At 33.8% G+C, this 13,836-nt stretch overlaps 1 protein-coding gene across 4 annotated transcripts in view; it reads left to right on the top strand.

Annotated features, from left to right (window-relative positions):
- ARMC2 (armadillo repeat containing 2) overlaps positions 1–13,836 on the top strand; it is a 52,103-nt gene that overhangs the window by 17,369 nt on the left and 20,898 nt on the right. For all 4 annotated transcript variants that reach the window (XM_087942476.1, XM_087942478.1, XM_087942479.1 and 1 more), the window contains 3 exons: positions 1,325–1,420; positions 2,448–2,623; positions 7,445–7,547. In XM_087942476.1, the coding sequence (XP_087798602.1) occupies positions 1,325–1,420; positions 2,448–2,623; positions 7,445–7,547 (375 nt within the window). The remainder of the gene's footprint in view (positions 1–1,324; positions 1,421–2,447; positions 2,624–7,444; positions 7,548–13,836) is intronic.

The following is a 13,836-nucleotide window of genomic DNA, read 5'->3' as shown; positions in this document are numbered from 1 at the left end:
TATTGTTTCAGAAGGTGGGAACTCTGAAAGTTGGTACCATTTCCCATATTATCTAATATCCAATTTGTGGGGTACCTGACAGAGGTCTCCAACCTTGGCAACTTTAAGACTTGTGGACTTCAATTCCCAGAATTCTCCAGCCAGCATAGCTGGCTGGAGAATTCTGGGAATTGAAGTCCACAAGTCTTAAAGTTGCCAAGGTTGGAGACCTCTGGGGTACCAGATAAAGTGACAAATATGCTCTCTGTTGACATTTGAGTTAGACTGTATCAAGTGAATCACAATCTGGCTATAACCAGTGGCTTTTATGTTTTCTCATTTTCACTCTCCCTAGAACACGCCCAGAACATACTGTGCATTTTCTAGGAATGTCTCTGGACTAAACTCATGTGGAATGGACTAGTTGATACAACCTGTCCCAAACACAGGAATGTGCATGGAATATTTTGCACATCAATGTAATTTTGTTTCCCATGTAATTTTTATTATTTATTACATGTGAATTTCAAGAAGATTGATATTGGCACTCTGCTCTGTTTCTTACCAATTTGGAAAGAAGGAATGGAAGAGGTTTTAAGCCATACTGAGCCACCCATAAAAATGAGTGCCATTTGTGTGTTTGTGTATGTGCACGCATGCATACACGTGTAATTTGATTATACAAAAGAAAATAGAGATTGGTTTTGTGAACATAACAGCTGAGAGATTGGTTTTGTGAACATAACAGCCCAGATCATGTTTGGCAAGGCTAAACTCTCCAGATTGATCTTTTGTGTGTTTACAGGCACTTTGCAGTGCCTGAGCTTTTTGTGCTTTTGCTAAAGAAAGATTTCTATGAACTAAAAAAAAATGTTAATTTATTCAAGTGGAAAACTAGCAAGTTACAGTAGTACTTATTAGAATTGTAATGATTCTCTCCTGTGTAGTAGTTAGATTTTTAAGATAACTAACATTGAGTTATGTGAAACTCATTGTTGCTAAGGCTCTTGGATTTTACATGCTAAAAACAGCAGCCAATAAATGTAGACCAGTGTCATTTTTGTGACCAGCATACAAAGCTGTGGTTATACCAATAAACCACAGAGAGAAGGAACTTCTGAACTTGTCTGCCTTTGCTTAAGCTTCCTGTTTTTCTTCTTTTTATTATTGAGACTGTTGAAGTTAGATTACTAAGACATTTCTGTTGAAATATTTATGTTTTACCTGATTGGTACATACTGTTATAGAACAAATTACAGTCTTATTAAATGTTTTGCCATAAATTTTGTTGTGTAACTATTTGAAAATCATTGTTAATATATCTCTCCAATAATATATGTTTCAGAAAATAATTTGGAAACAAATGAAATGGAAGAAGAGGAAGAAGAAGAAAGCTATTGGAAAATAAAAGTTTTACCAATTTTACATATATTACAGATTGGTAAATAATATAGTTCTGTAAAAATTATTTGGATTTCATAAACTAGACTTTTCAAGGCTTCATTCTATTTATTAGTTCTAATAATATTTTTCCTATTATCAATTTTAAACAGTCCCATTGCTGCCAAGATAGCCTATATTCCTGCTCTTAGTTTAGATTGGGGGCAAAGTGGAATGGAGATATAAAGATGTATTTGCAAGGTTTAAAAGTCCGTTGAGAATGCATACGATAAGCATTCAAAGAGGCTGTACATATTAATGACATGTACTAGAAGTAGGCTACCTGATGTTTTGAATGACAAATCCCATATTAGGAGTTAAAAGACCAAAATATAGACACCACCATATTTGTGGGTATTTTTAAAAAAAATCATAAATACACACTTAATTCTGTGCTTCAGTTTTCATGTCTTAGCATTGTATATTGTGCTTGCTTAGATTAGTGCTTAAGAATCAGGTAGGGGAGCTCAAGATCTGCAGAAGGCTTTCAGTGGCATATTTGAGGCCACGTTTCAAAAATAAGTAGAGCCATGGAAATGGTTTTGGGAATGTTAAGGGTGAAACAAATGCCCTAAACATCTGTCAAGTGTAATATATTCATTTCACTCCTTCAGTTCCCTCATCTTAACATCAGTGCCAAGAAGCCCCATATTTTTGATCCCATATTTCTGAAAGAACTTTATTGCCTATGAAAAGGGTGCTAGCAGGTTACACATGACCCTAGTCTGGTGTCTAGTTGCCTCTAGTTGAAGACAAATGCATGCTCTTTCTGGGAAAGGTAAGGATAGTCACATAAACATCTATTAGAATGATACTGGCCAAAAGCTATTTATATAGTTTTTACTCCAGGATCATTTTAAAGAGGAGTACTCAAAGGAACTTTCCATTTGAGTCCATAAAATTTAAAATAGCTGTGTTTGTTGATAGTGCAGGTTTTGTGGTATTTGTTTAAAAAAGGTTCCTTTCTTCCTCTTTAAAATATTTGATCACTAATTTTACTTTCTGTTTTTCTGTCCCAAATCAAATAGAAAACAATGCAGAAAGACTTTGTGATGCCTGTGCTATTCTTTATCAAACTTTGGAAGAAGGAAATATGCTTGGCAAGCGATTCAAGAAGCGAAATTTGCTATTGAAAGTGTTATATAAATTAGTTGATGTTACTTCAGATCCTCTTGGCTTGAAATTAGCAAAAATCATTTTGGGTGTAAGTTAAATACGTCATACCTGTTACAGAATGTGATTACATGATACTTGTATGAAAGTGGTAGTTATATCCTGAGAAATACAACTAAACTTTAACCACTAAATCTATTTTTCACAAGAAGTTGCAGAATTCAACTTTGCACTGTTTAAAATTACACTTAATTTTCTTTGGTTCTATTGTTTGATTTACTTAAAATCTAGGAGATTAACAATGCAATGATTCCTTTGGCTACTTAGAAGTGAATTTACTTCCAAGTAAATAAATATAGAATTTCAGCCCAAGTGATAGCACACAATAGTACTGTGTTTCTCATATAATAAGGCCGGGTCTTATTTTTTTTTGAGCCCCGAAAAAATGGCTAGGCCGTCTTTTCAGGGGTGACTTAACCCCCCCCCCTGCATCTTCGGGTGGGTAGCGACGGCTTGGATGTTGACCTCGGAGTTGGTGGGCACTTCGTATCAGGGTCAACGCAGGCAGCACCATATCCGGGTGTGCAACAAAAGTACTTCCTAACAGCAAGCCCCCCCCCACCATTCCCCCCATTTTGCATGTTTTAATATAGGCCTTAATTTGGGGGGAGGGGCTTAATTTCATTTCATGCCTATAAAACATGCTGGGACTTCCTATTGGGGGAGGCCGTATTGTTGGAGAAACAGGGTAGATAAAAATACCTTGTGTTTACTCTAGTCAAATTTTTTGAACTAAATTGTATGCCAAAAAGCAGCTACACTTTGTGTACACTTTAAAGGCATAACAACAAATACATTCGCTTAAATATGTTTACTTGAATCCTAGAATAAGTCATAAACCACATTCCCTGACTTCTTACTTGATTGGTTGAATATCAAAGGGATAGATAGCAGAAGAAACTCAAGAGGAAACAAATATTATTACAGTGTATGGTATCTCTCCTAAACCATTCAAAACTTTATATAAAATTTTTACAAAATGCTGGCAACAGTTACTATCATATCATGCTCGTGTAATTTGTGATATACTATTTAATTCATTTGAAAGTATGTTTGTCATAATTGTAACTGAGACATTTGCCAGGCCCTTCTAATCATCACCTAGTAACTATGCAATAATTTATAAGAACTTGTTGCTAGGTTTTTAACAATTTCCTGCTTTCAACTATTTCTCCATTCAGACATTCAGAATGGTATGCTGGATTCAAGTGAAGGGAAAATCTATTCATCAAGGAAATTCAGATTGTCTATATGTGTATGGGTTTGCAATATATCTGTGTGAATAACAATGATTACATTTTTCTTCCTATGATGATGTGTCTAAAGCAGAACTATTTCAGTTAGAATTACCCAAATGAATTATAACATGGGAAACTGGTTAAATGTCATTAGATTAACCAGCATCTTGCAGATAGTTTTATAATCACATTCCAGTATGTTGGATGTAACAGGAAGCACTATTTTATGTGGTGTAGTATTGAATGCTGCAGTTGGTGTATAAATGGAGGACATTTCCTAAGATTGTATTGAAATCCCTACCCCCCCCCCCCCCCCACTTTCTTGTAGATTTTTCCATGTCCAATAATCTTGGATCAGATAAATGGCTGTTATATGTTGATCATTTGATATGGGAGCTCTTATCTGAGTATTTGTTTCAGAATACCTTGGAAGGGGCTATGATAAGGCTGCAAATATTTCTAGTTTCAGTTAAGTGCAGCATGTACATCTGTGGTGGTATTTGACCGGTTCTGTCCAGTTCTGGAGAGCCGGTAGGAGCGATGAGCAGTGGAGACCAAACGGGTTCTCTCTGCTGCTCTAATGGCTCTGCTGTTGGGTCCACCCACCCGCCCTGATTCCCATACTCATTTTTATCCGCTGAATTTGAAGTGCAGCTGCTTTGCGCAGCACAGAATAGTGCCTCACGGCAGCTGCTGAAGCAACCGGGAGATTGTGCAGACTTGCAGGAGGCAAGGTAGAATGCCTTTGCGCCTGCGCAAATGCCCCTGTGCAAAGTGCACGTTTGGCGCACGTGTGCATGCAAAGTGTGCATGCGCACAAAGCGCGCCCACCAAACCACATGCATTGAAGCAGTGGCAACAATATTTGAATCCCACCATTCGCGATACAGCGCGATCCCTGCTGCGCTTAGTTTTGGTGCTCCAACCCGGACGGGTTTGGAGCTAAGGCTGCCCTGCAGGGGTGGCTGAAGACAAGGGGGATCCGGAGTGAGGTTTGGGGTGTTGCAGACCCCTTCCCAGCCGGCAGAACCCCTTTTCCCAAGACTGTGCAGCGGCGGTCCGTAATGGCCGCCACAAAGAAGCTGGCAGCCGGGTAAGAATGCGCAGGAGGAAGTGGAGAAAGCTTTTGAAAAGAGAAAGTTTTTTGGTTCCCGGACTCTGAGATATATTTAACAAAATTCCTGGAAATTATGGCTTTCTGAATGATACCTTCTAGAAGAGAAAATAAGCGGCAATTTGGTGGTGCTGAAAGGAAAGTTTACTCTCCTTCTCTACGGAATTAATAAGTGGATATTAAGAAACTTATTTTTTTAGGCAAAAACTGGCTTTAAGTGATAAGTGAGAAGGGAGAGGACTAAAAAAATATTTGTATGCTAAGATTTTGTTGGAGGAGATGCCTTAAGGATTTGAAGACTGAAATATATTGTAATAAGACTTTAAGAAACAGATTTGGACTTTCTTTTTTTCTGATTGGTACTACCCCAGGAAGAGAAAGTGAGAACTTTGCCTTGGCTTGGACTGATTGATAACTTTGGGACTGTTTTATTTTTTTTGAAATATCTTGGTTGCTGCAAGAAGAAAGAAGGGGAAGAGAAAAGAAAAGATTTATAATGGCTTTTTCTGTTGAGGAACTGAGAAAAGAATATGAGCAAACAAAAAAGATGGTAAAGATGGTTTGAAAGAAGCCTTCCTTTTCTTAGAAATGGCGCTTGCTAACTATCAACAAACATTACAACAGATGAAGACAGCAGAAGAAGAAGAAGGAGAGGAAGAAGCCATTTTTAATGAATTTCAGAATTTAACCAAGAAAGAAGGAAGAGGGAAAGGAAGAGAAATGAAGGACTTAAGATTTAAAAAACACTTAAGAAGGGGAAAAATAAGGTGCAAAATCAATATAATGATAGTAAACAAAAGGAAAAAGGAACACAACAGAGAAGGGAAGCCAGTAAGGCAGAGGCTAGAAGAAGGGGGTAGAAAGGTTTGGTGGGGGAAGAAAGGAAGGAAAAAGGTGGAGAAAAGCCACAAAGTTTTGAAACTAGATGGGAAAAAGGAATCTTTTTAGGGATAAAGGATAAAGTATAAATTCTTCAAAAAGATTTTGCAAGGTACATAAGATGATATCGTAGCATTGTATTAGAAATAGAAAATTAAAATGGTTTAAGAGTTGATAAGAGATCAAAATGTTGAAATGTTTAGTAATGATTGATTTTAAAATTTAATAATATTAAAGGGAAGGTTTAGAATATTGAGTTTCAATTAAAGAGTTTAATAAGATTATGGTATTGATGTTATTATAAATTTTTATTATAGCATTTGTTTTTGGAAAAGGCAATGGGAATGTTATAAGATTCAATATTTAGATCTACTGCTTAACTATGTATCTAATTATTTTGGATTTACTATTTAGATAGAATGTACCAAGCAGAATCGGATTGGGTATTTGGTGTTATTTTAAATGTTAATTTGATTAATTTAGGGGGAGATAGAAAGGCATCATACTCTGATTAGTGATTTCAGGAGAAATTCTTTTTTTTATTATAAGGAACGAGACAAAGGGACAGTAAAGAATGGACAAAAGATACAAATATAATGACTCAAATTAAGATGGATTAATTAAGATAGAATTAAGCAAGAGTGAAATGTGTGGAGAAGCTAATATAGAAGACTTAGAATGGTAAATAAAATAAGTAATGACATGTAAGATGAGCATGAATATAATTGAAGTCCATGAAGAGAGAGATATCTGGGGCCAAGTTACTTTCCTAAAAGATCTTTTTTTTTTTATGTCTTGTGTGTTGTGTGTTTATGTTTCTGGGAGAATTAATAAAACCTTGCAGAAATATAGAATGAGAATAATGGTAACCAAGTCAGAAAGAAATAGATGAAATAATAATAATGAAATTGAATAAGAGTAAAGAGTAGTGAAGAGAAACTGGATAAGAGGTTTTTTGTATGCTTATATGGAAATGGTTTAAAATAGAATTATAGGTTTTATCTGACTTGTTAAATTTATAATGGAAAAAGGTTCAAGTATGTAATGGTTAATGATGATTTGTTTGTTTCTGAAAAATTAATAAAACTTGTTTTAAAAAATAAATAAATATTTGAATCCCACCACTGATATACGTACAGGTAGTCCTTGACTTACCAGCACAATTGAACCCAACATTTCTGTGACTAAGCAAGACCAGGGTTAAGTGAATTTTGCCCCATTTTACAACTTTTCTTACCACAGTTGTTAAGTGAATCACTGCAGTTACTAAGTTAATAACGCAGTTGTTAAGGGAATCTGGCTTCCCCATTGACTTTGCTTGTGAAAAGGTCACAAAAGGTGATCCCATGACTTGGGACACAACAGAAATATGTAACAGTTGCCAAGCATCCAAATTTTGATCACAGGACCATAGGGATGCTGTAGCGGTAAGTGTGAAAAATGGTACCAAGTCACTTTTTCCAAAGGGTTGTAACTTCAAATGGTCACGAAATAAATGGTTGTAAGAGGAGGGCTACCTGTAATATGAGAAACTGTGTGGCATATCTGCTCTTAAAAGAACAGCTAAAACATAAGGTATAGTTATTTACTACATATTCTCTTTTTTCATTCTTCCTTATAGCTGAAAGTGAGTGGGAAGAATCTGCTTAATGTTTGCAAATTAGTATTTAAAATCAGCAGAAGTGAAAAAAACGATTCCCTTATTGAGAATGACCAAATACTGGGTAGGTAAATATGCTATTCTGTGACTCAGTAGAATGTCTTTTATAATGTGGAAAAGATGATATACTCGCTGTTATGTGTGTGGGAATATGAAACTCTCAAATGTTTCAGTATAACTATGATTTCAACCTGAATTTTGGTGTTAATTTTTTCTGTTTCTGATTTTGACTAAACGTGTTAATGTTTTTGAAGCTAATGAAGATAATATTACATAATCAGAAATACAAATATTACTGGGTAGAAACGAGACATAAAATTGCAGCTGGAATCCAAGAAAAATATAGAAAGAGAAATGAAAACTAATCATCAGAGTTGTTCTTTGATCTCTGTTTCATCATGGAATCTAAGTAACGTATTCCAAAAACCAATTAGAAAGAAATTGTTTGACCCCTTCTCCCTTCCCACCTAATTTGGCTAAATCACATATTTTTTCTGCATCAAAGGATGTAAGACATATTTAAATGGTGAATGGGAGGAAATTTAAGTTATAATCCTAATTTGCATGAGACATTAATATTGCACACAATTCTTTCATCTGGATTTTTGAGGCAAGAAAATGGTAACACTTTGGATTAGATGATTGTTAATCAGACTTTTAAATGATATTTTAGTTAATTAGACTGTTGAATGTATTGCAACATGCATTTCACTTTCCTAACATTGCTAACTATTTTTATCTTTCAAAACTCCTAAACTGTTGTCATAATTGAAAATTTAGAACTTGCAGGCAACTTGGGACAAAGTATTGAAATAGTTTCATCTACCAAACAGTGGGCTAGAATTTAAAAGAGAATTGTATCCTGTCATCTTAATATGTGATTAATTCAAGGAAATACTTTTGTGTTTATAGGGTAATCTAAAGGATGTTTACAAGCATTAAGTATCAATATTTATTTATATGTTGGAAGTACAGGTGGTCCTTGACTTATGGCCACAATTGAGCCCAATATTTCTTTTGTTAAGTGAGACATTCGTTAAGTGAGTTTGCCCCATTTTACAACCTTTCCTACCACAGTTGTTAAGTCAATCTGGATTCTCCATTGACTTTGCTTGTCAGATGGTTGCAAAAGAGGGATCACATGACCTCAGGACGCTGCAACCGTCATAAATATGAGTCATCTGAATTTTGATCACATGATGCTGCAATGGTTGAAAGTGTGAAAAACGGTCATTATTGACTTTTTTCAGTGCCGTTGTAACTTTAAATGGTCACTAAATGAATTGTAAGTCGAGAACTGACATGTATAAAATTATAAAATGAAACATATGTTTGAAACATTTTCTATAATTACATAATTTAGTTTAATAGTCATAAGATTCATATGATGCTTGGAAGAGTAATATAAATATATTGTACTATTAAGGTAATTATATCCTGAAAATTTGGAATGTATTGGAATATAAAGAACTATGAATTAACTTGTGTGTATGTTCTGTAGCTAAAAAGATGTCTGTTAGAAAGATTCTGATACATCTGATTTCAAATGCTAGAATGAAAATAAGTGTTAGTAACAGAAAGCGTGGTCAATATTACTCCACGTGGTCAACGTTTCTAATTTAGGGCCTGAGTCTCTCTCTCATTTTTTTTTTTTTTAATAAAATTTTATTTGGGTTTTCACACATACAAAATACAAATAAAACGTCTTTTTTGAAAATAGCATGGTCCCAGGTTGAACTTCTTTATACAGACACAAAACTCAATTTCATGCTCCTTTTTGTATTCTATTCCATATCTTATACTATTTTACATTTTCTATATAGTTTTTCCCCTCTTTTAATTTTCTAAATTTTATTTTGATTATCTCATCTCAATTCAAATCATATTTATACTTTTGTCTGTTCTGTTTCAATTTCATATTATCTTTTCTCATTAAACAAATTTTCTCCTGTAGTTACTAATTGGAGTATGACACCTTTATATCTTTTAATTACATCCATTCAACTCTTATTTAAACTTCAATATATACCTTAAGGTTATGACCTTCAATATAATACATAATACATAACTTCCAATCGAATTCTGCTTGGTACATTCTTATAATACGCACTATATTCTTTAAAAAAAAAGGATTATAAATATATGTAATTATAAACCCTCATTCCAATCCAATTCAGTTCTATCAATAATCATTAAAATCTTAACATCTTTAACACTTCTTTTCAATTAAATATCATACTTCCTTAAAGACACATATAATCTCCATAATTAATTTTTCCCTTATTTCTCTTCACATATGTTTTGGAAATCATTAGATATTCATTTTTTTACATTTATTTATTGACAAGCATTCCACTGAATTACGATAGCTATTTTATCAAACATTTTAATCATACATTGTTTCATATTTTCTAAAATTATTTCTGTTTCTAATATAACAATACCATCTTATGTACCTTTGCAGAATCCCCTTTTCCATTAAATTTTCACCCATTGTCTCTAAATAGGCCGTTTCTCTATATTTTGTTTCTGTCCTTTATAACTTCTTCTCCATCCCCTTTTTACCCCCTTGTCTCTCTACTTCTAATTCTCTCTTCTGCATTTCCCTCTTCTGTTGCTTTCTGATTTTATACTTATTTGTCACTCTATTTTTTTTTTGGAGTTGTTTTTCCCAATCTTAAGCTCTCCATTCTCTTTCCCCCCTTTCCTTTTTCCCCCTACCTAAGATTACTTGTTCATTAAAGATGGCTTCTTCTTTGTCACAATCTTCTTGTTCTGCAGGAATTTCTTGTTGTTTCTCATAATTCCAAATCTCCATTTCTAAAAACTGAAATACGAAGCCAAAAGAACGTCTCCCTTCTTGTGCATCTTCTTTGTACTTTTTAAGTTCCATTTTCAGTTCTTCTAAAAGTGGAGCCATTTCAAAAGTTTTAAACAACCACCCGATTGATTTTAGTCATTCAAATAAAATAACCAAAAATCCAGAAATCATCAAGTAATCCAAATAGTCCCAAGTTATTTCTTCTTATTTTTCCACTTTCTCTTCCTGGGGTTTTTGTTGCGATATTTCAGTTAAAATGTATCTTTTGGAAGTCTTGTTGAGATTTTGCTGTAAGTTCTTTTTAATTCCAGGCAGTCTCCTCCCTTCCAGATCCTGTCCTTTTATTCTTTTTCTCTCCTTTCCTGTTTTCAAAAGCTTTTGATAATCCAGAAATCTTTATTATCCCTTTGACTTTTTATTTTCAGCATTAAATGCCTATTAATGTCAAAGTGGATTTTTTTCCAATTTCTTGCTTAAGTCTCTTAGCTGTCAGTATAGGAAAAGGAGAAAAAAAAACCCAAATCTTTTCCCTTTTCTCTCTCCTTCGCAGCTTAAAAATTTTCTTTTTTTTTTAAATTAATAAAAGTTTTATTGATTTTAACAACAAATAAAAACACATAAAACATAAAACATAACATAAGAACATCATCATTCTTCATAAATTTACAGACAGTGTATCGGTTGGTTTACCACTCCTTTCTGTGCATCCATTTCGTAGTCATCATAATAATTATGCTACATAATAACTCATATTATCAATCAACAATTATATATCCTAATATCATTATTAAACAATCATTTGACTATAATTTTACTAATTCATACTTAATTGAGATAACTATAATTTAGTTAATTTATTTTATAACAAATCGTAAAATCATACCAAATCTATCTTAATAAAATATTATCAAAATATTATCAAAACCAAAAATATATATATATTCATTGTTTCCTAGGTTTCTAAATATTCTATTATTATATTGTTTTATATAACCATTGATAAAAAAGATCCCAAACTTCATAAAATTGTTTATCTTCTTGTTCTCTAATTTCAAATGTCAATCTACTCATTTCAGCATACTCCAGTATTTTCTTAATAATTTCTTCCTCTAATGGTATTTTCTCACTCTTCCAATTTTTAGCAAATACAATCCTAGCCGCTGTTAACACATTTACAATCAAATACTTTAAGTTTTTATTGAATGTATCAGGTAAGATTCCCAATAGAAAAATCTCCGGTTTCAAATCTATATGTTCTTTTGTCATTTCTTCCAACCATATGCGAATTCTAGTCCAGTATTTCCTGGCCTCCTCACAAGTCCACCACATATGGTAATATGAGCCAGGGATCTGATGACATTTCCAGCACTTTTCAGATTTGTTCTTGAACATTCTTGCTATTCTTGTCGGGGGAAAATGCCACCTGTAAAACATCTTATACAAATTTTCTTTATATGCTACTGACATTGTCATTTTATAATTTTGAGACCACAATTTTTGCCATTTCTCTAAATCAATCCCATATCCAAAATTCTTCCCCCAAACAATCATTGTTTCTTTGACTTGTTCTTCCTCTAATTTAATTTCCAACAAATAACTATATAGTTGTTTAATCACTTTTTCATCAAAACCTTGAGTGTATTTGCACATATGAAAACCAATTCATCTTTATATCTTGTTCTTCTAGCTTTTGCATCGTTTTAAGTTCACCCTTTTCATCCAGTATTTCCCCATATCTAACTATTTGTTCCTCCTTATAGATTATGGGATAGGAAAAAGCTTTGATAGTTGATAACCAGACTGGTATTTTCAAATAACATTGTTTCTTAATTTTCTCCCAATTCAACCATAACGATTCCCGTATATAATGCCTTCTGAAATAACCCTGCAATTTAGTTCCCTTATACCAGTGATCCAACCTTTTACGCCGCGCCCGGTACTGGCATCAGCTGGGCGCCGGCGGTACGGCATCAGCTGGCCATCTTTTGATGAAAAGTGGTTCTGGTGACCACCGGGCACGCTTTCATAAGCTTTCCCGGTAGAAATGGCTTTCACCCGGAAAGCTCACGAGCGTCCGCTCCGTGAGCTTTCTACCCGGAAAAGCTCACCGAAGCACTTTTCATCAAAAAGATGCGCACAGGTTGGGGACCCCTGCCTTATACCATAAAAAGGCATGCCAACCCAATAATAAGTCATGTCCTTCCAATGCCAGTAATCTAGACTTTCTTAACGTTATCCATTCTTTAACCCACATTAAATTTGCAGCTTGATAATACAACTCCCAATTAGGAAGGCCAAATCCTCCTCTAGTTCTAGCATCCTGTAAAAGTTTTAGTTTTATTCTCGCTTTCTTACCTTGCCATATATACTTCAACACCATTTTATTTAATTCATCAAAATAATCTTTACCAAGCCTAATTGGTATCGTTTGAAACAAATATAAAATTCTATTTTATATTTCATTTTAATTGTTGAAATTCTACCTATCAAAGATAATTGTAGGTTTTCCCATTTTTTCAAGTCAGATGCTATCTGCTGTTTAAGTTTAATGTAGTTATTCTCTTTCAGTGTAGTACATCTTGACGTCAAAAATATCCCCAAGTATTTAATTTTACTCGTAACTTGAATTTTCAATAGGTCTGCCAACTCTTCTCTTTGCCTTAATAACATATTTTTTGTCAGAATCTTTGTTTTGTCTTTATTTATTTTCAAGCCAGCCATCTCACCATACGTCTCTATCTTTTCCAGTAATTTTAAAGCTGTCTCTAGAGGGTCTTCCAGAATAAAGACCAAATCGTCCACAAAGGCTTGCAATTTAAATTCCTCCTTTTTAACTTTCATTCCTTTTATATTTGTATCCTCTCTAATATTTCTATTTAACACTTCCAAAGTCAATACAAATAACAAAGGGGATAGTGGACATCCTTGTCTTGTGCCTTTTTAAATATTGATAGAGTCTGTAAATTCTCCCTCTATCATCACTTTTGCTGTTTGCTTATAGTATATAGCTTCTATTGCTTGAATAAATTTTCTAGCAAAACCCATCTGTTCCAATAATAATAACATAAATCTCCAATTCACATTATCAAATGCCTTTTGAGCATCTAAAAATATCAAAGCCATTTGTTTTTCAGGGTGTGCCTCATAATATTCCAACGTGTCCAAAATTACTCTCATGTTGTCTTTAATTTGTCTCTTTGGTAGAAATCCATTCTGATCAGGATGAATAAAATTATTTAGGTATTTTTTAAGCCTTTCTGCCAAAATTGAAGCAAATATTTTGTAATCTGCATTCAATAAAGAAATAGGTCTATAGTTCTTAATTTGTGATGGGTCAGCCCCTTCTTTTGGGATAAGCGTAATATAAGCTTAAAAATCTTCTTAGGGAACAATGTTATTGGTTTTTTTTAAAATAGTTTCAATTCCAGGGTACCTTATTTGTTGCTTTTGCTGTTTGACCCGGTCAACCAAAACTTTCTCTTCTTATCTTCCTCCTGCACATTCTTTTCCGGTCGAGTTCTTCTTTGTGGTG

The sequence above is a fragment of the Notechis scutatus genome, chromosome 1 (genome assembly GCF_049901735.1).
Source record: "Notechis scutatus isolate UNSWTSFEM ecotype Mainland chromosome 1, rNotScu1.2, whole genome shotgun sequence".
In the NCBI taxonomy this organism is placed as follows: Eukaryota; Metazoa; Chordata; class Lepidosauria; order Squamata; family Elapidae; genus Notechis; species Notechis scutatus.
This window is presented reverse-complemented; position numbering and strand designations above follow the sequence as displayed.